Genomic DNA, 23886 nt, shown 5'->3' on the forward strand with positions numbered 1-23886 from the left:
ACCCCAGACACCTCCAATACGGCCACCGTACTGGGTGATTAAATGTCTGTCAGCATTATTTAGCGGCGCGCCACACAGTATTATGGTGCATTGTCTGGGTTTTTGGCTTCCCCAGGCCGCGTCGCAATTTGGTGGCACGTGGGTGGAGGGAGTGCGTGTAAGGTTTACTGAGAGTGTAAACGATTAGAGACAAGGGTAAAATATATGCTCTCCGGGTTACCCCTTTTTCTCGCTCAAGTCAACATTGGTTCTGGATGGTCCAAAAACTGGTCCAACACCTGCTACACTCGGTCAGGTTTGGTAGCTTGTTTGACGCACCCCCCACCCCCGAAGGGTATCGGGCCGCGAGAGGAACCTGTGGTTGGGGGAAACCAAGGGGAAGCCAATGGGAAATCCACTTCATATAGACATATTCCTACACGTTGCTATGTAAAATACAATTATTATTATTATTATTATTGGACTGTTTCGATAATAAACGCTCAGTTTCCTGCCAATGTTTCCATTTGGATCTCGGTTTTAAATCTAAATCAATGATGTGACTAGATATATGATTGCCGTCAGTGTCACCATCTTGTTTATCCCATGAAATGAAAACCGTTACATCTCTCAATATCATTAAAATCATTAATCCAGTTGTCACATCATCATCACTATTTATTTTTTCAATAGATACCGTCTTATCACTCAAATTCCTCTGCAAATAATATAATCTTTTAAGTACATTATCATCATTTTGAAAATAGTTATTCAAATCATCAATGAATATCTCAGGTAAACATTTCACCGTATTCTCATGAAATAAATCCATAATGTTGACTTGATGATGAGTTCGAGCTTTAACCATGCTTGCCATACAATATTTAATATTCTCTCTTTTCTTAAAACTGTTATGAACACAATTTCGGCAGAACCCCAGGGTATCGGGGTTGTACAACCATTTAGGCTTAACTTCTAATACTATCTTGTCGCCAGTAGCATCAACATAAACTTTCAGTTGATGATCTTCCTGCAATATATCCATAGAAAGTCGACTTGGCTTCAAATTTAAAACCTTCAACCCCATAATAGAATCACTTGCAGGTATCATATTTTTAGTAATAAATGATTTACAATATGGTCCTAAAATTCTTTTCAAATCATCACAAATGGGAAGAGAGACTAATTCCAAGGAACAAACATACTCTTCGCCCAACAATGGAACCAATTCCCTCTTGATAAATTCGTGATTCGTCATGGTATATGAATTATACGATTCTAATGATTGAAATGGTCTTATACAAAATCTATAGAGATATTCATCGTTCTTATCGTCGTTCTCATTGGGGAACCGGATTAGGATATTAGCATTGCCCTTCCCTATTATTTCCATCGCTAATACATGCTATCACAAGCAATACAATTGTATGAGCCTTGGGAACTTTTGTCGAATCATCTTGAACTAATCTTAAATAATCTACGTATCCATCTCGCATATAATTTATCTACACGCGACGTTTTGAAGATGTCTCTAAAGTACCTGCACATCGCCTAAAGTGAGTGACAGAACTGCCCACAACATAAAACCTCATGTCAGTATCAGGAATCAATACGAAGAATATGAAAATAGCTCTACCTAGTTATACAGGTAATTATCTTGCCCAAGCAACTTTTTATTCCAACACAGATATATTAATCGGAGACGTGTTTTATAAAGAGAGAATTTCACATGTTGGAAACCATCTTTTCACGAGTACAAATACTGGACAATATATATCTACCTTTTCTATTTGATTTCTTATATAGAAGGAGGAGTATGTAACAAAACAATACATTATTGTATCGTTTTACTTAGCTAGAAATGTCTTCATTTCGTCTGATTCTTACGTTCGTAGGTAGTGGCCCAAACTATTAAGAGCTTTATCATGAAAAGTGTTTTGAAATGAACTCAAAGAAGCGTCGGTGACGGCGTTTTGAGTATTAGCGTCAGTGTTATTACTATCAGAAGACATAGTATATTAGTAGAAGATAGCTGAGTATGCAGTTATTTTACTTGTAAAAGCTTGTTGTTTTCTATGTGAACTATATAAATAATAATAGAACGGAAACAAAATAGTATATAAAATTTATAAACTGTCCTCCCTTTTATATGTTTCTCGAATAGTGTTATTTCTCTAATCTATATCTCGACCGCTTGAAATTGTATTTTGTGTTTAAGTTGGAACACAGTAATCCGTTGCACACCATCAGATATTTCTATCTATTCGATGATGTGTTCCCATCAATACTGTGCATCATATATAGCTTCTCTGAAACTTCCTTGCTTATGCGTATTAGGCTATAACTCTCTATTCAACTGATCCGTTTCATGCTCAATACTTCCACTTTTCTGTCGCTTAGAGTCTAAAACATAACTCGAAACTTTCTACGCCTAAGAGTCTTCTTATCTGTCTCAACAAAGTAAGATCCGCGGAGAACAGAAGTAGCACTAATAAGAAGAATTAAGGAAGCATAGCAATGCAAAAGTAAACACAAAAGGGCAATTCCAATACGTACATACTGGCGTGAGCGATCAAGTATGCGTTCATTTTCCTCATCCATCACCAAACTACACTATTTGAATGGCATCAATAGTCAAAGATCTTCTCTTATCATATCGTCGAGGATCCCATATCTCAGTCAAAACAGATGCCGATATAAAAGCACACTGTCTTCGCGATACGATGCATCCATTAACAGAAGGAATAACACGAAGAAACCCACCACTAAAGAGGAGATTGCGAGGGAGAAATATGAGGAAATGTTGAAATCACCATATAGGATTGTTAGGTGGGGTGCCTTTGTTAGATCAGATTCATTTTCTAAGAAATTGACTAAATATTTGATCGTTTTATATATTATCTTTTTGGTTAATGGTGTTCAATATATGAAAAAAATGTATTCCAAAGAGAAGGAATTAGAACGGTTGATTAAGAAACGTGATGAAGAAGGTGGATGTAACGAGTTTGAGTTGTTACGGATTAAAGAGTTGAATGGGAAATTAAGGACAAGAGATGTTTTGAAATTGAAAGAATATAGAAGGCTACAAGAGGAAGAAAATGTGAGTAATTTGGATGGGATTGTGTTGGATAATAATGATGAAAATAAATTAAATGAAATGATTCTACCAGCTCGTGATACTACTGAATTTTATGAACATAAAGCTGAAGAATATGATAAAAGTATATCATTTGAAGAAAGGATGATTGGTATGGGTAAGAGACGGAAATGGTTAATGAAACATTGTCATGGAGATGTTTTAGAAGTCTCCAGTGGGACTGGTAGGAACATCAAGTATATAAACCCTGAAAAGATTAGTTCAATAACCTTCTTGGACTCATCTGAGAAAATGATGGAAATCACTGTTGAAAAATTTAAAAAAAGATTTCCTTGGTATAAAAAAGTTGCCTTTGTTGTAGGAAAAGCTGAGAATCTATTGAATCTAGCGGGGCAAAAGATGATTGACGATGATATCAAAAAAGTGAACGACATACAACCGGAACAACCAGATGTGAAAGTAAAATATGATACAATTATTGAAACGTTTGGATTATGTTCTCATGAAGATCCAGTGAAGGCATTGAATAACTTTTCCAAGTTATTAAAACCAGGTGGTAGGGTCATATTATTAGAACATGGAAGAGGAGAATATGATTTTATTAATAAGATACTGGACAAGAGATCTGAAAAAAGGTTAAAGACCTGGGGTTGTAGATGGAATTTGGATCTTGGTGAAATATTAGATGATTCTGAGCTAGAAATTGTGGAAGAGAAAAGATCACATTTGGGTACTACATGGTGTATCGTTGCTAAGCACAAGGGTGACTCTAAGAAGAAGGAAGAGATTGGATTTCTTGAGAAATATTTCTCTTCAGCGGTCAAGAACAAAATTGAAGCTGCTTCTACTTCTGTACCTGTAAATGATAAAAACTAACATCCCGATTATTAGTCTGTTTTTTTCCATGCAAATTTAATATGTATGTAAGGTAGATAGCATATAATTCTTGTAAATATTCTGACGTTTTTTGTCAACGGCAAGTAACTATTACATTTGCAGACGCTAGAAATCATTCAGTGTGTCATAATAATAATTATTCACCCGTTATTTGTTACAACTTCTTTTGAATAGAGAGTACTGTAGTCATTGTGACGCTTTAAAGACTCCTTTCAATTTCTCTTTGAACTAAAGAAGAGTCGACTGACTCACACCCGACACTCTGACGCTGACACACATAGAGGGAAAATTCCACGGAAGAAGAAATCTGTCGGAGCAAAACGGGAAAGAAACCGCGGAAAATCATTTTTCTTTCTTTTTTCTTTCTTGACTCATCAAGTTTAGGTTCCTTCACAGCAGAGAAATAACCGCACAAGCAAGATATGTGTCATGGCGTAGAAATGTGGGACAAATTCCGACGCCTCGAGGCTTCGAGAAAGTTTCCCTTTATCAATCTTCATGGATTACTTAAACAAAGCATCTTTTTCCAGAGACGATATCTAATTTTTCTCAATAAAATTAAATCTATCTGCTATACAAAAAATATCGTAAGATACATCAACAAGTGGGGTTCTCACCATTTTGTGTTTGCTTCGAAACCACTTCCAGAAAACAAGCTATTACCTAACTGGATTTTGTTCAAAAAACTTCCCTTTTCCCCCATCTGCATATTAGACCCTTTCACATCTCGAGAAAGAACTATTTGTATTATTACTATTATTTGTGAAAGAAACTATATTACCGTACTATTGTGAACTCCCATCTGCCAATACAAAAATGGTTGGCGTCTTCTACATTTGAGCGAGTCCCTTTTTGAGGAGCAATAATATTTTATAGTTAATAAAAAAGTCGTTATCTTTGATAATACAATATTAACTGTGATCAAACGACAATAATACATTACTTAAAAAAATATACAAAAAACAAAAAATAACAACTGCACATCATTTTAAATAACCAGCATTCTGCATACCATATCATATCATTATTAAGATAAATTCCAAGCTACAGTTCAAAGATGCAACAAGTTACTCCAAAATACTCAGTTACATCATACTCAAAGCTTATCTTTCCTACTCCACGGTCCTGTAAATCTACCCAAACAAAAACAAGTAGTAATAATATTCATTCACAACAAACATCCACTCCCCCATCATCACCTACATCATATTCATCCAAATTAGATCAAAAAACATTAGAATCAATCCCATTAACGCTATTTACCAACAAAATCGCATCATTCCTCTCAGAAACAGCAAAGAAATACTCCACAACGAGAATAAACAACGATGTACAATCATTAAAATCATTCATCAACGAAATTACGAAAAGATCGAAAAGTAAAAGAAACATACTCCTCCTAGCAACGTATTATTTCCAAAAATTATACACATCATTATCAACGTGTCCAGTCTCTACAATCCCAGAATTTGCATTCTGCGCTAAAAGATCATTCCTAACATGCATAATCATAGCTCATAAATATTTGAATGATTCTACATTTTCAATGGAATCATGGTCCCTCATTAGTGGATTGAATAAGAAGGCACTTTCCACCATTGAAAGATGGTGTTTGGGCAAATTGGATTACAATTTGTTCGTTGATGATTTGCAATTCGGTAGTTGGCAAAGAAAATGTCTCTTTCAGTTACCTCAAACCGCTAATTTATTGAATAAGAAAAGATCTGCTGAAGTATGCGTCGCTGATGACATTGTTTCTATGAAAAGATTACACTGTTAAACCCAAACGAGGATTTAAACTTAATTTTTTAAATAGGAAAAACTATGTAACGTTATGTATGTGATATGATATAATAGTACACAATTTAAGAAAAACTACGCTTTCTATTTACAAATACGTGATGATCTGGAGCAGCACCATCGATCGTAGAAATATTCCCTGATCTATCTCTCGATATATGGTGTAGGCTGGAAGATGATAGTTTATATCAGTCTATCGGTTACTATTGTATTCTACAGAGTCAACTACTGCGAGAACTCTTTCGAATCAGAAGTTATGTTATCGACGATGAATTCGTTGGCTCCAAACCATAGTTCATTTAGTTAATACGAATTTAGGTCTCATCAACTCTATAAATATCTGCTTGTTATTATTCTGAGGAGATATCACAAAAATATTTTGCTTCCATCGTATTTAAATAGGGATATGTTAGATATTCCGTAGTGTCGGAACTTATGGAATTAATTCTAATGATTCAAATAATTTTTTCTTTTGCAGGGCTGCCAGAACGAAGGCCAATAATCCCATTCACTACAATAATAGCTTCAGCACTGTGTTAGTTATGTGTTAAAATATATTTATAAGCGTTAGTATCAAACACTTAGGGTAATCATTGAACGATTTTTAATCACAGAATAGTTATGGTACCCCACAGTCTACTAGAAATTGTTCAAACAACTTTTATCTTATAGTTACTTGCATAACTATAACAGAGTAAAGAATATGTAAAAATCTTCTTCATACACGATCTTATTTGTAAAGAGTTTGTTTTAATTTAACATTATTGGGTATAAAATAATACATGACGATGGGACAAACAAATCCCAAGATACATCCTAATATCTTTTCCAAAAGAGTATGATAATAAACAGCAGTCACAAAAAGTATACCCATCCACAAATAAAGACAACCCAATATGATCACAATGACACCTTCCATCCATTTATCAATCTTAGTAAAAGTTTCCTCTCTATCCTCTAGAACTTTATTCAAAAGGGAAAGCTCAGACCAAAGAATCAAGCTAATATTAATCAAAAAGCAGAAATGACCACTTATATCAAACCCCCCTTCCCATCTCCCACCTTTAGCCTTACAATGCTCTGCAGACCATATATCTTCAATTAGATTACATTCTCCCCCAGTAAGAATGAATAATGAATCAATTATTAGGAACAAGAAAGCTAATAACACATTCTTTAAAACAAATTTTATCACGTATTGCTTAATTAATGAATTAACATGTCGCCTTTTCGATGCGGCTGAATCTACATGACGTGGTAATAAATTTATATTTGTAGATTGCAATCGAATTTGTATCACGGATAGTAAGATAAATAAGATAGACCATACTTTGTTACCATTGTATGCCATTACCTGATTGAATATGTTTTTCGAATTCAAGACGTAGTAGTTTGATTTGTGAGATTGTAATGTTTCGTTCGGTAGTAATGAATTAATTAGGACACCAATGAAAAGAATAGTTGGGTATATGTAACATATTTGCGGCCACGGAATCGGGAGGATTTTCATAACTTTACAATACTTCTTCCTTAATCAAATGTGTAATGGAGAGTTCGTGGAGGTGCTCTAACTTAAGGGTACATAAGATGTTTTGTGTAAAGTATTATAATTTTTCAATATCTGTATTTATTTTCTAAAAGTCCAAAGGGCGAACTTTCTGTAAACACAAAATTTTCCGTAAACGCAAACGTTTAACTTTACGTAGCCGCCATCGATGAGTTATTATGATGGTAGCATTAAATACTAAAGTATTCAAGTTTTAATCTTTGTTATCATATTGCAAGCTGACTAAGGTATTGACCTGTAAGCAATCTGGTTATCTACATTTAAACAGATGGAAATTTAAGTTATACCTATACCTTCTTATATAGTCTAGTGACGCACATGTATGAAAAAAACTACAATATATGTTGTATCAGAATGGTAGAATATTCTACTGATTTTGAAATATATGTCTGTAAGTATGTAATGATGTCTATATGAAAAGTATTATATTTTTTTAGGATCTATACAATTAGAAGTTTTAAAAAAACGCTTGTTGCACGTATGTATACCTTTATCGTTCAATTCATGTTGTTGTCCAATTTAAACTTATCCCAAGCCAAACTCAAAATACTAAACACATTCTCTGCGATCATCTTATTTTCCAAATCCAACGATTCAGGAATCTTATCAGGATGAGTCTTCGTTATTGCTTTCAAATAAGTAATCTTTACCTTTTTAGGCATTACAAGATCAGCCTGTGAGATGGACGGCCAATCACACCATGTTAATACAGTGGATAAATTTGATAATAAATGACGAATATCTGTGTCTTTATCTAATTTCCATGCATTGATTTTAGATTCCACTTTATCGTATAATGCGACTTTTTGATTTTCAATTTCTCTAGACTTAGCGTTTTCATCTTGAAGTCTTTGGACGGACGCTGTTGTGGTATCTTTCTCTTTATGTTTGAGGATAGACACTGGAGTTGGTGTAGGGCTTTTGGAAGTTTGTGGTGGTGGAGGTGGATTTAATATTTTTTGACATCTTCTTTTACCGTCCATTATCTTACTATTAGTGAAACCATTTTCAATTAATTTTTGATAAGAATCTAATGCTAATTTATAATTTTCTAAATGTTCATAAGATTCAGCTTGTCTCATTATTAATTTCGACCAAATATCTTTGAATGATCTTTGTGGAGTACTATCGGGTATGATTTGATTCCATGCAGATGTAACCTTGCCTTTGGGGAATAATGATAATGCAATTTTACAATCTTCAATTGATTTTGAATATTCACCAATTTTTAATTGTGTGGCAATTATGTTAGAATATGAAATGATACGAAGAGGATGATATTGTGGTAAGGTATTCAATGATTTTTCATATTCTTGTAATGCAGATACGTAATCACCATTTTTAAATAGTTCTGAACCCCTTGTTTTGAATTCTATATGGCCTGATAATTCAATATGTGATATTGGAACGGTAGCTATTGTTATAGATGCTGGGGATGGCGATGGTGATGTTGCGGATGAAGATGATGTATTCTTTTTATTTACAGATATGTTTGAGGAACCGGGTGCCGTTACTGTTGACAAACCGTCAAAGTCTAATAGAGCATTATTATTGTTCGTTTCTGTTGTGTCTGGTGTGATTGATGGAGGGATATTCTTTGCCATAGAAGGTTCCTTCGAATTAATTGTCAATTTATAGTCAAAATCATCAATCAATGTAGTGTTATTGTCTTCATATTTTAGGCTGTTTCGTTCAACATAAGAAGGTTTAGAGCTAGGTTTGGCTGATGCTGACGCTACGTGTGAACCGGAAAGTGAAGGTGAACGAGCAGATGCAGGTGAACGTGATCCTTCTTGAAGGAATGGGTTTTCTTCATTATCAATTGGTTCTCTATATTTATACAATCTATTATTTTCTTCTGGATAAGCGGTTAATTGATCCACTAATTCTTTCCCCTTATATAAGATATCAGTAGCCATTGAGAAAAGGTTCCCCGTATTATTTTGAGATTCATTGAATCTTTTATTGGCATACGTATTATCAAAGAGATCACTATATTTTTGCGTATTATTCTTATCTTGTGCATTATTTTTATTTCGAGGTGATTGTTGTTTCAATTTCTTTTCTCTTTGTTTCCGTATTATATCTTCATATAGTATACCTTTATCGTAATATTTATTTGCTTGATCTATGGATAGTCCCAATGACATTAACCTTGCCACTTCCATATCTTTAACTTCATCTACTATTATTTCTTCTTCATAATCTTTTTCATGTTCTGTAACTAGTCCGTGTTGTTGTTGTTGCTGTTCAAGGGGAGGTGTACTGGTAAATATATCGAATGCAGAATCGATATCATCTTTTTTTGGAGCAGGAGGAGATGTTATATTTTTTTGTTCATTTGAATTGAATAAATCTGAGAAGTCATCTTCAATTAATGGCGGTGATGTCACTCTTGAGTTAGATTTGGAAGCATCCCTAGATGAAGGTATTAGTGGAGCGAGAGCAAATGTATCTAATGATGGAGTGGATGCTTTATTCAAATTGAATTGTATTGAGGACTGTGACGGCGTCGTAGCGGATAATTTCTTAGTATCAGTATCAGTGGTAGTATTATTATTAGTTGTATTTTGACCATTTTTGAAAGAGGTCAGAAGTGAAGCAAATGGATCAGACATATCGGGCTATATATAAGTAAATATATATATATATGTAGTCGCTGTTAATGAGATGCTTCGGTTCACTAAGTTCTATTTTATAGTACAATAAAAATTTGAGTTTGTTAGTTTAGACATACCTATCGTTATGTTCTACGAACTTGACAGCTAATCAAAGATTTATATATATATATATCCTTTAAATTCGGTAAGCGCGAGTAAAGCATTTACAACAAATGTAAATCTTGAAAATTGTATGTCTTTAATTTTTCAATGCTCCTGTTTTAGGTTATATATATATATATATATATATATGAATATGTAATATTTAATAGTATAGTATTTTATATAGGTGGCTTCTTATTACCGGTAGCCTCTAAATTGAATTGCATCCCGTTATGATAATTTTCTGATATCTGACCCATGATCTCTAAGTTTTTATGTTTCTTGTTTATTATTTCTAGTTCTTGATTCAAAGTGTTGACACTTTGGTTCAAACGCTCGACATTGCGTATGATTCTTGACAGGATGTTGCTCTGTACTTGTTCGTATGGGTTCTCCATTGCTCGTGTTCACGCCTGTAGGATAATATTGATGATACGTAGCCACTACAGAATAGTAACCCTTAGCTTCATTTAGAGCCACCAGTCCAGTGCCAACTGTAAGTGCAACTGCAGCTGCAACATGCTTTGCCATTGTAGTTCCACTTACAGCTGCTTTCTGGGCACGTGCACATTTTCAGCCAAAACGGGGTAACCCGGGGACCTTACGTACTCGATTTGACAGTCTCTAACGTAACGTAACGTAAGGCAACGTAGGGTAACGTACATTTAGACATAATACATTTACATTACATACTTCTTCGCCTCCGGTCCCGTGACGTTACTGCCAAGGACCGCAGCGGTACCGCCGTGCCGCCCCAACGCGCGCCCTGACGAAACTCGCCCTTCTGTACAGTGTTATGATTAAGTAACATGTATCGTTGCTATTAAAAATTATTTCAAATTTGCGTATACATGAAGAAAAGAAATATAAAGGCATCGCCGAATTTTATTTATATATACAGACTCTCGAACAGGCCTGTCAAAGAACCTGGACACCGTCAAGAGACAACCCGAAAATATATATAATTCGAGTCGAAGACAGTTTACCTTTTTTGGTTTTCCTTAAAAATACAACGCCAACAACTGAAAAAAGTACAAAAATACAAAAATGCCCAATGGTTCTGTAGAAATACATACCATATGTGAAGACGTTGAGAATTCACAATTCACTGTACAAAGCAAAAACACAAACAACATGACCATCCCTGAATTCGATTCTGAATTAGAAACTCTCTCGTCAGCTCCAATCCTCCCCAATCTTGTGAAACCTACCAAACGTATCCGTCTCCCAAGAATCAAAATCGTAGGTACAGGTGGAACCATCGCCTCAAAGGGTTCCGATTCATCCCAAACAGCAGGCTATCACGTAGACTTAACCATCCAAGACATGTTAGATTCTATCCCAGATATCTCCCAGATTTGTGAAATTGAATACGAACAACTATGCAACGTCGATTCCAAAGACATGACCGAACATCTCTTACTCAAAATATACAAGGCCGTATCAGAAGCACTACAAGGTTTCGACGGTATAGTGATCACCCACGGAACGGACACTCTCTCAGAAACTGCATTCTTTATAGAAAGTACAATAGACGCTGGCGACGTCCCCATTGTGTTCGTTGGGTCCATGAGACCATCAACTAGTGTCTCAGCAGACGGTCCAATGAATCTATACCAAGCAATATGCATAGCGTCAAACCCAAAATCAAGAGGTAGAAGTGTCCTAGTATCATTGAATGATCAAATATCAGCAGGTTATTACATTACAAAGACTAACGCAAATAGTTTGGATTCATTCAACGTTAGACAAGGATATTTAGGGAATTTCGTAAATAATGAAATTCATTATTATTATCCACCTGTCAAACCACAGGGATGTCATAAATTCAAATTAAAACTTAATGATCTATCCTCTGGGAGCTTTAAATTACCAATGGTTTGTATTATTTATGGTCATCAAGCTATTACTCCCAAAATATTGACTTTATTAGCTGAGGAATATGAAGGGATAGTCTTTGCAACAATGGGTGCCGGATCATTACCTGTCTCCATGAACGAAATGTGTTTGACTTTGAATAAACCAATCATTTACTCGAAAAGATCAATGGATGGGATGATTCCAGTAGCAAATTTACCAAAGGATAGTAATGGATCGAATGGAAATATCATAGCGTCTGGTTATTTGAACCCAGAAAAGAGTAGAATCCTTTTACAATTATGTCTAGCTGGGAATTATGGTGTGGAGGAAATTAGACATGTCTTTGGTGGGGTTTATGGTGGTTGAACCACCAAAAGGAGTATAGAAAAGAAATAACAACTATAATATATAGATATATAGACTATTCCTATTTTTGCAATTTTTATACATTAATAAAGCATGACCTTTTTTTCTTCTTCCTTCATTCATTCAGGTTTTCTATACAGATCTAGCTTACTTGGACGCTTCTTCCTTTTGAATTTTCTAACTAACTTCCTCGATTGATTAGAAATAGCTGTTGCAAATGATACCTTTTCTCTTTTCTCTTGTTTTGAATTTTCTTCCTCTGGTTTCGTTTTCGTCTTCGTCTTCGTCTTCGTCTTCGTGGTCGTCTTTACGATATCTCCTTCCTTTTGACACATTTCTTTACTCGTCGTAGCATTCATGGGAGTAGCATTCCCACTTTGAGAATAAGATTCCAATCTTTCCATCAAACTATTCAACTCTTTAACTTTATTAGCCAATTCTTTCTTCTCCTTCCAATGTCTAATCTCTTCAATATATGGGTCCTTATCAAACATTTTCGTAGAATCATCAATGTAATCCCTAGCAACCTCTAACCTTTGCTTCATCTCCCTTTCATAAATCTCTTCAGCTTCCCTTTTCAAAATCTCTCTATCCACTCCAGTCAATTCATTATTATATAACTGTCCAATAATTTTGGAAATAGTTTGTTCTTTCAATCCAGGTGCCTCTTGTCGAATATAAGGTCCAATCTTCTTCCTATAATGAAGAAATGACCCCTTCGTTGGTGTCCCTTGACCTTGAAACAATTCCTTAATATCATTATAATTTAATTCCTTCCTATGGTTATTTTCCTTCTTAATCAATACCCTAGCTATAAATACGTCCTTTGTCTCCTTAGGTAGATTATCCCATAATGAATTCACCTTATTGTAATAATCTTCACCTGAAAGGAAATACATGAATTCATTGAATGATTCATTTTGAACTTGATAAGAGGGTGTCACTGCAATGGTGGAACCCGTACTAAAATTACTTGTTTGTGAAAGAGTCCTATGAATCGTGGGTAATGAGGGTCTTCTCTTTAGATTGTTTATTGCATTCGAGGATATTGACCTTTTTAATACGTGTGACATTCTGGTTTTTCCCTGAGGATCTCTGTTCGATCAAAGGGATATACAATGTTACCTATATATTAGAGAGATCTATATAATTTTTCCAAAGTCTGATTCAACACCCTTGGTACTTTTTTATAGTATAATGTTCATATAAGTGTGTAAATTTCATTTGTATTGCAATTTGGTGATATATCATATTATGATACATAGCAAAAAAAACTAAAGGTAATGTTATAACCCACAAGTAAGCCAAGCACGAGTCATAAACCGTCATAATACCAGAATATCTCATACAAAAGGTGTCGATTCAACTGAAAAAAAGGAAAAAATATCATCTAGTTTCCATGGATAAATACCTTTTGTAGTATTGACATCCGTTCGTTATAATCATCTTTGTTAAATTAACTCTAACATCGCAAATGTGTGACGCGATTTGTTGTCTCTGACACGGATAAAATCAAAATCTGTTACTTGATAAATACTCGAACATATATATATATATATACATATATATACGATTTTTCTAAAGGTTGCTTGCTCCCTTTCAATGAGGATGCTACACAAGGTATTAGATCGGATAAGGAAGGTGTCTCTATAGTTTATATACACCCCACGTTTATCCTTGGAGAAAAATGACTTTACTAACCCCACGTCGAACGTTCCATTTAGCAAAACCATTACGACAAAATGCTGGCATTTGGTCTGATTTCAGTAAAAGATCTGAATCATTAAGAATTCCATCAGAAAGGATAAGAAAATATATATTGGAAGGAGGTGATAATAAAGATAATATCACGTTGAATGGACCACCATCTTTGAAAAGAAAATTCTCAAGACTTAAATATAAATCACCTGAATTCATTGATGATGCCTTCCAAACAAGTTATTTATATTTACAGGAAAAAGCGAAAATTTACTACGAAAAATCATTACAAGATACTGAATTATCTCCTGAAGGAAAGGAAAAATATGAAATTTTAACTGATATCAATAATCCAGAAGTTCAATACAATTTCCAATTCCATAATAAATTAGAAAATAATCCTAAATTTATTAATTATGAATTACCTGTATATAGAGAACTAGGGAAAAAACATTGGGAATCATACAGTCAAATGTTATTAATGCAAAGACTAGAAACTTTACAAGTTATCCCAGATACTATGCCTACTTTAGTTCCAAGAATGGAAGTCAATATAAAATTCCCTATCTCTACTTCTGTTAATAAATGGATTGAACCTGGTGAAAGCTTGTCTTCTAACGTGACTTCATTCGAACCAATCTTCAAATTACAGGAATATGATTCATTAGATATTGAAAATCAAAAATATACTATATTGATTGTGAACCCTGATGAACCAGATTTGGAGAATGATACTTTCAAAACTTCATTATGTTATGGATTAATGAATATTCAAATTTCTTATAATGATAATATCGTTGATTTAAGGAAGTTAAAGGGGAAAGAAAATATCTTAATGTCATATTTACCACCTGTACCCGAGAAGAACGTAGGTAAACAACGTTTTGCTGTTTGGGTCTTTAGACAAGAAAATGAATTTACTGAATTACCCAGTATACCTGGAAGAGATCGTTTCAACATTAGGGATTTTGTTGAAGAAAATAAATTGGATCCAGTGGGTGCACATGTATGGAGAAGTGAATGGGATTCCAATGTGAAAAATATTAGAGAACTGTATGGTTTACCAACCGGTAGAGTTTTCACTAGAACTCGTACAATTTGATTAATGCACATATATATTTGTAATCCATTGGCAAGCTATATATATATATATGTGTGTGTGTAGTATTCGTATGTGAACACTTGTAAATATTCACCTTTCACTTTGCAGCCTAAACATGACCGTAAGAGTAATAATATATAAAAGAATAATCATAATATTGACACGGAGGTATGAATGAATATGAACAAATATATAAACACCTTTCCCGATATTGTTGCTAATATAGTGTAGGACCTGCAGCTCTATGAAAAGTAGCATTTACTAAAACTATTACGACGTAGTGTCTTTCATAGAATCGACCGCATTCAATATCAGTTCTGCAAAATCTAATTTTGGATCATCTAATTGAACATTCTCGAGAGAAACTGTCTCTGGTTTCTTCTCGATTGGACGCAATTTGGCATATTCTTGCTTGGCTTCATTGATTAACTTAACTTCTTCATCATATTTCTTTTGTTGTTCACGTTCAGCAGCAACATTCTTTAAAGACAAATCATTTCTAAATCCACACCAAAGACCCAATCCCAGAGCTGAGTATCTCAAAACATTTAAAGTTGACATTATATTTTAACGGGTTTGCTTCAAGCCAATTGATTGCACTAAAATATTATTCGCTCTGTACAGATAAACGATTGTATAATCAATCAATCATACCTCATTGATATAAACCTTCTCTAGTAAATAACTTGAAGATTCTTATGAAGTGATTCTTTCAATTTTCATTCGTCAAAATCCGCTGTTTTTTTTAAGGGAGAGACACTCCGGGTAACGAGATCTCTACCCTCAATAAACAAAAACAAGGGTTCCTACAAAAAGCCCTCATCGCCAAGCATGTCCTGAATTTCTTTAACCCTATCATTCAACTCTTTTAAATTTGTGTGTAAAATGGTAACTTCATCAAATTTACGTTGTATCTTGGCATTTGTCAAGGATTCTTCTAGGATAAATATCTGCTCCTTCAGTACCATCAATTCTTCACGATACTCTTTGACCTCTTTAATTGTCAATTTATTTAATACAGAGGAAAGTTTCTTGCTTTCTCCAAAGTTTTGGTCTTGTCTTGCGTCATATGCTGCAGGATTCAGCGCTGATGGGATTGCCTTCAATGGCAATACATTGTCATTAATGAATTGAGATGCTGTTATTTGGATGGCTTCTTGGATTCTTCTCTCTGAATTGTTTTTCGGGTAACAAGCATTGATTTGTCTGTTCAAAGTACTATACGTTGCAAATAATTTTAATAATTTTTCACGTAACTTGGATAAATTTCTTAAATCATTTTCATTAGAAAGTTCGTTCTCTTCTTTATTCCCTTCAATTTTTCTTAATAAAGACATAAATTCAGGTAAACTGGCCACTATGGCTCCTGATAAATTACTTATACTTTCGTATTTTTGAAGAATAGCTGATTTCGCAGCTTGTATATCTAATGCAAATTTTCTGCCAATAAATACAGTTTCAATACACTGTCGGCATATCCTTAATTTAAGATCTGCATCAGATAAATCTGTAGCATTGGCTTTTTGGAATGGGAGATTCTGTGCTTGTTGTATTAATGACGTGATTGGAATATTAGTAGAACAATTAGTACTTTCATCATCGCACACTACATTACCGCATAACCTGCAATGATGTTTCCGCAATAATACAGTAAATTTTTGACCACATATATTACATTCTGTTGTAGCTAAATCATCCTTCCATGGGGCCACAGAACATTCAAAATTGAAAATAGCTGTATTCATTCGGAATTGCATCAGCAGTGACCCTTTATAATTTTCATAGATGGAAATAATCCCGTCGATAAGGCGTACTAACCTATTTTCCAATTGTAAGAGTCTTAATCTCTTGTCTTCACTTTTAGAACTTCGCAGTTTTTCAAATTTAAATGTTAAGTCTACAGAGGCTCCAAAATCATTATATCCAGGTCTTGAAGAAAAACATGCATAACAGCAATTATACCATGACCCATTATTAACATCATATTCGGCATCTAAATTCAATTTCATAATGTTTTTACAATGTCGTTTACAATATAATTCGCCACATTTAGGACAGTTTACCATCCCTGTTGGCTTCGTCAACGTCCCCCCACAGTCGTGGCATAAATTATCTTTATCTCTTCGTGGAGTCTTCCAGTGTGATCGCTTTATACCCCTCTTTTTCTTTGGAGTTTCTCCTAGTCCATTAGTCGGTATACTTGGCGAAGTGGTATTGGCATGATCAGCAAGGTTATGGTCGACATCTAAATGGTTATTCAAATTTTGTAAATTGTGAAATTCTTTGGAACAAATGGGACATACAATAAGATCAAAAGCATTGACTATTGATGTACGTGAGGAGGAATTTGCGGAACCCACTGTGGACATCGTTGGATGATGGCTGGCTTCCTTATATTCTTCTTATTGGGCTTGTTTTCACATCAGCTTTGAATAAAGTATTGTTTTTCTGTTTTTAGATAGAAATATTGTATTGACATTAAATTTGCCGCCGCGTAAGTACGTATACGAAGCTTAAATTTGGCGTCTGAGATACCTTTGAATTCAGCTCGAATTATATGTATGTACGTGGAAATACATGCAAGATGATGATTCATTTTCTATAGTCTAGATCAAATGAATTTATTATTATACAAATATGTAGTAAACATTCATATCTAAAACATTAGTTTTGGTAAATTAAATGCCTTTGGTTGACCTGCTAGCATGATCGTCGGTCTTTCAACAACTATCAGTTCATTATCTGACAACAAACCTGCGAAAAGAAGTGGTTTATATTTATCGGTAATGAAGAATGCATTTTGATCATGTTTATTTCCACCATTACTTTTTATTCTTGGCTCTAGCTCTAGTAGATGCGAAAGATTTTCCGAATATTCTAAATCCATATCTACATCTTCATCCTCTTCATCATCATTCATAAAATTACTTCCATCGGTAACGGTTAATCCATCACGGGTATGCTTTTTAACTTTCCTCCTCTTATTAATGGGTAAGTCAATTGAAAAATCAAATCTTGAAACCCAAGTGGACCCCCAAAACCAAACTTTATCTGCATTATTTTCTTCGATGAAAATGCCAAGACATTTTTCTTTCAAATTTTTAATTTGTTTGGGCAAATTTTCAGTATTATTCTTAGACCATTGAGTCAAAAGCGTACCATCCTCTTCAGTTTGTGTTGCTGGATTATTAAATTCATAAATCTTATTTTCCGCTGTAACGACAATTGTAGTATTTCTCTTGATATTGAACGAAACAGCTGTAATAAAGTTCATTAAACGTACAATAGGTGTTGATTTACCTGTAGTCAAATCAACCACATCAACTGCACCACAAGTACGGGATACAACAGCATGTGTCGTCGACACATCTAAATGGTTCACTTTATTGATATATGGAATTTTTATACTGCTTTTCGTTGTTTGTAGATCAGGCAATTCAAAAATTTCTGGATCTTCATCATTATCAGCTTCTAAATCTAAACTAAATATTTCATCATCAGTTGAACACATAACCATTTTGGAATTATCAATAAATTTAACAAACTTTGTTCCTGTTTTCAATAAGTAATCATTATCCAATTTAGTAACCTTTAATTTGTTTAACATTGTTTGTAAATGGAATAATTTAGTGGTAGATGGTCTACCAACTATTAAAACTTCACCATCCGGAGATAAAGCACATGTATTAATATTTTGATCATCTTTTAGAGTAAGTTTACACACCAATTTATAATTTTTTTCAGAGTTAATATCTTCACCAATGGTCCAGATTTTAATTATGGATTCATGCCACATTACTACAAGTCTTTTAGCTTTGTTAATTAGAATATTTTTCATGTATGGAACGACAACTGGCATTTTCTTATAATTCCCATCAGAAAATGATAACAATGAACTGATGACCAAACTCTTCTCGATACCTCCGGATACAAGGAAATCAGCACCTTTGGATTGATAAGAGCATAGAGCTCTTACATCATTACCGTGAAATAATCTGTTTGATGCGTTGACCCATTTTATGGCGTTACTATCTTTACCGGATAATTGGTTTGAAGATGAATTTTGAGAAAATTGGAAGATTTTTCTATCAACACCTGCAGTGAAAACATGGGTATTGGAAGCGTCTGTTGTTAAGCAAAGTACATCAGCTTCGTGTGATTTAAATGATTGGGTCAAAGTGGCATATTGGAAATCCCAAAACTTGACACTTCCAGTAGAGTCACCTGAGACAATTTGGTTAGTATGAGGTAAATATATGACACACCAAACCAATGTCGACTCTCTCTTGGCTTTATCCACTTTCATTGTGTGTAATAGACGGCCTCTATGTTCTGTAGCAGTAGTAGTTGTTGTTGTTGTCTTCTGAACATTCCATATTCTAATTCTGCCATCCGAACAACCACCAATAACGAAATCATCTTTATTCCAAGCTAAACTCAAGACTCTTGCTTCTTGTCTCATCAATATAGTATCATGCTCTAATGAACCCGGTCCCCCAGAGATATCGATCACAACAACAGTACCATTATCACAACCCACAGCTAATTTATCCTGAGATTCATTAATGGCCAATGACCAAATAACTCCCGCATTACAATCATAATTTTTTAAAGGTAACCCAGTAGCCAAATTCCATTCAGTAACCATAGTGGACCCCCCAATGGAGAACAATCTTAATGGCTCACCAGGAACATTGTACCAACAGAGACCTTCAATGGATCTATCTTTCCCACCTTGTATGATCAATTCTTGGAACCAATCATTACGTGGATTCCAGATTTCAATATTACCATTTGATCTCCCGACAGCTAATCGTAAACTCGAGGGAGTTAACTTATTTGTGGTGCTCTTGTGAGAGAAAGATAAGGCGGTGATGTTACCTGGTGTCAAGTCAACAAAACGAGACCTGTGGACGAGTAATTCTTGATGACTATTCGTCATGGTGGTGTGATTAGTTTCTTCCTCAGTCATTATTGTTGTTGTGTGCACACTAATATTGCTTTCCATATACAAATGATTGCAAGACAGCTATGTACAAATCTTTTTGCTAATGCTAATACTCTCATTGTCAATATCAACTGTGTGTCTCTGTCACTATGTTCGAGATGCGATGAGATGAGATTTTTTTGAATAATTTTCATTTTTTTCAATTTTCATTTCCCAAAAATTTTCAATGAGAGGGCGGCTGCGGGTAACACTATCGCCATTATTATTCAGATATAAACATAAACACATTTGGTGATTTGGTAAATAGGAACTTTAGATGAAGATGACATTGTGTGATTCCGTCGAGACAATTTGAAAGGAAGCCTGCCCTGGTAATCAGATTTAACAAGTTTATTTGTTTATTGCCTGTTTTATATTGCGGTATCGTGAGTATGACCGCAATTCGAAACGATATAGAGATCAATGATGAAAATGACGTGAATACAAAGATATTCAGATCAGTAGCGGACGTATTCCAGAAGGCTCAGTCTACGTATGCAGGCCATAGAAAGCATATAGCCGTGTTAAAGAAGATTCAATTGAAAGCTATTGATCAAGGGTACGAAGATGCTTTTAATTATTGGTTTAATAAGTGTGTGACGAAGATCTTGCCTTTGAAGAAGAATGAAACTGTAGGTGATAGAATTGTTAAGCTTATTGCTGCGTTCGTCGCTTCATTAGATAGAGAAAATGATCTCATTAATCAGACACGGGGAAATGAAGATACAGATGAAAATGAAGAACCAACAATGTTTGCTAGATTTATTGACCAATTTGTAAGACATATTCTAAGAGGTATAGAGAGTAAAGATAAAAATGTACGATTTAGAGTCATACAGATCCTAGTTGTTATTATGGATAATATTGGAGAAATTGATGAAGAATTATACAATTTACTAATATGGTCTTTGAAGAAAAGAATATACGATAAAGAGGCACTGGTCAGAATTCAAACTATCTTTTGTCTAACTAAATTCCAAGATGATTCCCCATCTAGTCCAGACGGAACATTATCAGAAGATGATATGAGTGAAGCTACCCTGATATTGATGAAGGCAATCCAAAACGACTCATCGCCAGAAGTAAGACGTGCCTGTATGCTGAACTTAGTGAATAATTCCGTAACAAGACCTTATATTTTGGAAAGAGCAAGAGATGTAAATGCAATCAATAGACGATTAATCTATTCAAGAGTATTGAAAGGCATGGGTAAAAATGTATTTGAAGATATTAATACAAGCATCATTGACAAGTTGATTGAGTGGGGATTGGATGACAGAGAAACTCACGTAAGTAAAGAATGTGGTAAACTAATATCGCATCATTGGCTTAACTCACTAGACGGTGATTTAATTCAACTACTAGAAAATTTGAATGTGACTACATCCTCCGTTACAGCAAAAGCAATGAATTCTCTTTTTCAAACGAGACCTGACATAATAACGAAAATCAAGTTCCCTCAAGATATATGGCAAGATTTTACAGTCGAAACTGCTTTCCTCTTTAGATGCTTCTATATTTATTGTCTAGATAATAATTTGAACGAAATACTTGAAGAGAATTTCCCAGAAGCTTCGAAACTTGCCGATCATTTAAATTTCTATATTACTAAACGATTTCGAGATAAACCGGACCAAAATATTACTGCTGAACAAGAAACAGAAACCCTAGATTTCGTCATTGAACAATTATTGATAACTTCAAACAAGTACGATTTTAGCGATGAAGTTGGTCGTAGAGCGACGCTTAACGTAATCAGAAATATGCTACACTTAACAGGTTTACCCGATGAATTAATCAAAATTGGACTAGAAGTTTTGAAAAGTCTTTCCATTAATGAACGTGACTTTATCACCATGGGTATTGAAATTATCAATGATATTAGAGATGATGATATCGAACTACAAGAACAAAGGGAACAACAAAGTAAGAATAAGGACGCATTGGAGGGTAATGATGACGATGATGATGGATCACTTGAATCTTTCCATTCTGCCGTAGAGAATTTGGTAAACGGCGATGGCACCCCATCCGAACAACTTATCAACAATTTACTTCCAGAAAGAGAAGCTACGCCAAAAACTATGGTCGTCTGTTTAACAAGATCTGCAGCTATGTTAGAGCTTGTACATACTCCTATTGACCAAAATGTCTTAATAACATCATTGATCGATACATTAATAACTCCGGCAGTAAGGAACAATGAAACAACAATACGAGAACTTGGTATCCGTAACTTGGGGCTATGTTGCTTACTGAATAAAGATTTGGCAATTGAAAATCTTTATATCCTTGGGATGTGTATTTCAAAGGGTAATTCAACATTGAAAACCTTGGCACTTCAAATAATTGTTGATTTATTTTGTGTTCATGGTACAGCAATTGTAGACGGTGAAGGGAAAGTGGACTCCGTATCATTACACAAGATATTCTATAAAGTCCTGAAAAATAATGAAGCGCCTGAATGCCAAGTTGTTGCTGCTGAAGGATTGTGCAAATTATATCTTGCAGATATTTTCACAGATGATGATCTATTTGAAGCTTTAGTCTTGGCATATTTTTCTCCTGAGAATTCACACAATGAAAGATTAGTTCAAGTGTTTGCATTCTGTATTCCAGTTTATTGTTTTTCGCATGTAAGTCATCAGGAAAGAATGTCAAAGGCAGCTGCTGATATTTTATGGAGATTATGTATGAAATGGGATCATATTGAAAATACAAATCATGATAATGAAGGACAATCGACTGCCATGATGAAACCAAATGTTATTTTGCAACAATTGGTATATTGGACCGATCCCCGAAAGGTGGTTGGTAAGCAACAAGATGAAATTTCCAAGATTAACTATCAATTAGGATTTCTACTAGATATTTTAAAATCATTAGCTACAATCGAGAAAAAAGTAATTAAGAAAATGCTGATCATAAATTTGAATATTTTTTTTATTACTTCAAATCAAAACTATGCCACTTTAAAAAACCTGCTTGAACTTCTCGAAGATATTATAGAAAATGATCCAATGGATACGACATGCAGAAATTCTTTAGACAAACTACATCGACATTTAAGTGACGTTATTCAAGAAGCAATGGAAAGAAATTTGTCAATCGAAAAGTCGGAGGATGTTGACACTGAAGACAACACCACCTATTCGAAAATTTTGGAAACTACGGAAACTGTTTCTAATGATAAAACCGCAGATTATTCCACCATTGTCAATAATACTGACGAGAACAAGGGATCACTGGAAGCGAATACAGAGGAGAGCATAACACGGACGAGCGAACAGGCTAATTCTAGAAAAAGAACAAGGTCAGAAATCGAAGACTCGTCCGTCGTAGAAAAAAACACAAATGATTCTCAATCTCAAATTTCTGAGGCAGGTGAAGTACATGCAAAGACAGTGAGTTTTGCAGCAGATGTTTCGATGTTAAGTAATGACGAAATATCGATTATCAATGAAGAAGATGATAGAGATAATTCTGATGATTCTTATTCTATATCATCCTAATTTTATATAACATTTCATAATATAATAATCCTTGATCTGCATTTTGAACCTTATTATGGACATATATTATATTCTAATCAAAGATTTTTTTATTAGTTCATCATTTCAATGATAAGGTTTAATATTTAATTAAAATGACACAGTCGAGCACAACTGTATCTATAATGAGATTTATATATTTTCAAGATGAAGTAATTACAAATTAAGCCAAGAATATGGTTCTGAGGAACTACCAAGCGATCTTAAAAAATGCGAATAT

General features: G+C 34.3%; 13 protein-coding genes across 13 annotated transcripts; 5 read left to right on the plus strand and 8 right to left on the minus strand.

Annotated features, from left to right (window-relative positions):
• Positions 1 to 415: 415 nt before the first annotated feature.
• Positions 416 to 1372, minus strand: IPK1 (inositol pentakisphosphate 2-kinase; the record flags this gene model as incomplete). The annotated part of the gene is made up of 1 exon (XM_003669283.1): positions 416 to 1372. One exon carries the CDS (start codon positions 1370 to 1372, stop codon positions 416 to 418), a length of 957 nt encoding a protein of 318 aa, XP_003669331.1.
• A 1185-nt stretch (positions 1373 to 2557) lies between these two features.
• OMS1 (putative RNA methyltransferase) lies at positions 2558 to 3952 on the plus strand (the record flags this gene model as incomplete). Its single annotated transcript, XM_003669284.1, has 1 exon — positions 2558 to 3952. One exon carries the CDS (start codon positions 2558 to 2560, stop codon positions 3950 to 3952), a length of 1395 nt encoding a protein of 464 aa, XP_003669332.1.
• A 1078-nt stretch (positions 3953 to 5030) lies between these two features.
• Positions 5031 to 5753, plus strand: NDAI0C04300 (cyclin family protein; the record flags this gene model as incomplete). The annotated part of the gene is made up of 1 exon (XM_003669285.1): positions 5031 to 5753. The coding sequence occupies one exon, from the start codon at positions 5031 to 5033 to the stop codon at positions 5751 to 5753; it is 723 nt and encodes a 240-aa protein (XP_003669333.1).
• A 750-nt stretch (positions 5754 to 6503) lies between these two features.
• On the minus strand, positions 6504 to 7283 carry YFT2 (Yft2p; the record flags this gene model as incomplete). The annotated part of the gene is made up of 1 exon (XM_003669286.1): positions 6504 to 7283. One exon carries the CDS (start codon positions 7281 to 7283, stop codon positions 6504 to 6506), a length of 780 nt encoding a protein of 259 aa, XP_003669334.1.
• A 554-nt stretch (positions 7284 to 7837) lies between these two features.
• On the minus strand, positions 7838 to 9958 carry SWA2 (auxilin-like protein SWA2; the record flags this gene model as incomplete). The annotated part of the gene is made up of 1 exon (XM_003669287.1): positions 7838 to 9958. One exon carries the CDS (start codon positions 9956 to 9958, stop codon positions 7838 to 7840), a length of 2121 nt encoding a protein of 706 aa, XP_003669335.1.
• A 323-nt stretch (positions 9959 to 10281) lies between these two features.
• DAD4 (Dad4p) lies at positions 10282 to 10500 on the minus strand (the record flags this gene model as incomplete). The annotated part of the gene is made up of 1 exon (XM_003669288.1): positions 10282 to 10500. One exon carries the CDS (start codon positions 10498 to 10500, stop codon positions 10282 to 10284), a length of 219 nt encoding a protein of 72 aa, XP_003669336.1.
• Positions 10501 to 11149: 649 nt separating this feature from the next.
• Positions 11150 to 12328, plus strand: ASP1 (asparaginase ASP1; the record flags this gene model as incomplete). The annotated part of the gene is made up of 1 exon (XM_003669289.1): positions 11150 to 12328. The coding sequence occupies one exon, from the start codon at positions 11150 to 11152 to the stop codon at positions 12326 to 12328; it is 1179 nt and encodes a 392-aa protein (XP_003669337.1).
• Positions 12329 to 12447: 119 nt separating this feature from the next.
• Positions 12448 to 13401, minus strand: NDAI0C04350 (uncharacterized protein; the record flags this gene model as incomplete). Its single annotated transcript, XM_003669290.1, has 1 exon — positions 12448 to 13401. One exon carries the CDS (start codon positions 13399 to 13401, stop codon positions 12448 to 12450), a length of 954 nt encoding a protein of 317 aa, XP_003669338.1.
• Positions 13402 to 14015: 614 nt separating this feature from the next.
• Positions 14016 to 15128, plus strand: MRPL35 (mitochondrial 54S ribosomal protein mL38; the record flags this gene model as incomplete). Its single annotated transcript, XM_003669291.1, has 1 exon — positions 14016 to 15128. One exon carries the CDS (start codon positions 14016 to 14018, stop codon positions 15126 to 15128), a length of 1113 nt encoding a protein of 370 aa, XP_003669339.1.
• A 270-nt stretch (positions 15129 to 15398) lies between these two features.
• Positions 15399 to 15689, minus strand: TIM11 (F1F0 ATP synthase subunit e; the record flags this gene model as incomplete). The annotated part of the gene is made up of 1 exon (XM_003669292.1): positions 15399 to 15689. One exon carries the CDS (start codon positions 15687 to 15689, stop codon positions 15399 to 15401), a length of 291 nt encoding a protein of 96 aa, XP_003669340.1.
• Positions 15690 to 15934: 245 nt separating this feature from the next.
• Positions 15935 to 17497, minus strand: PEP7 (phosphatidylinositol-3-phosphate binding protein; the record flags this gene model as incomplete). The annotated part of the gene is made up of 1 exon (XM_003669293.1): positions 15935 to 17497. One exon carries the CDS (start codon positions 17495 to 17497, stop codon positions 15935 to 15937), a length of 1563 nt encoding a protein of 520 aa, XP_003669341.1.
• A 287-nt stretch (positions 17498 to 17784) lies between these two features.
• UTP4 (small subunit rRNA maturation protein UTP4) lies at positions 17785 to 20136 on the minus strand (the record flags this gene model as incomplete). The annotated part of the gene is made up of 1 exon (XM_003669294.1): positions 17785 to 20136. One exon carries the CDS (start codon positions 20134 to 20136, stop codon positions 17785 to 17787), a length of 2352 nt encoding a protein of 783 aa, XP_003669342.1.
• A 371-nt stretch (positions 20137 to 20507) lies between these two features.
• On the plus strand, positions 20508 to 23627 carry YCG1 (condensin subunit YCG1; the record flags this gene model as incomplete). The annotated part of the gene is made up of 1 exon (XM_003669295.1): positions 20508 to 23627. The coding sequence occupies one exon, from the start codon at positions 20508 to 20510 to the stop codon at positions 23625 to 23627; it is 3120 nt and encodes a 1039-aa protein (XP_003669343.1).
• Positions 23628 to 23886: the final 259 nt, after the last annotated feature.

This window comes from Naumovozyma dairenensis, chromosome 3 (genome assembly GCF_000227115.2).
Source record: "Naumovozyma dairenensis CBS 421 chromosome 3, complete genome".
Classification (NCBI taxonomy): Eukaryota; Fungi; Ascomycota; class Saccharomycetes; order Saccharomycetales; family Saccharomycetaceae; genus Naumovozyma; species Naumovozyma dairenensis.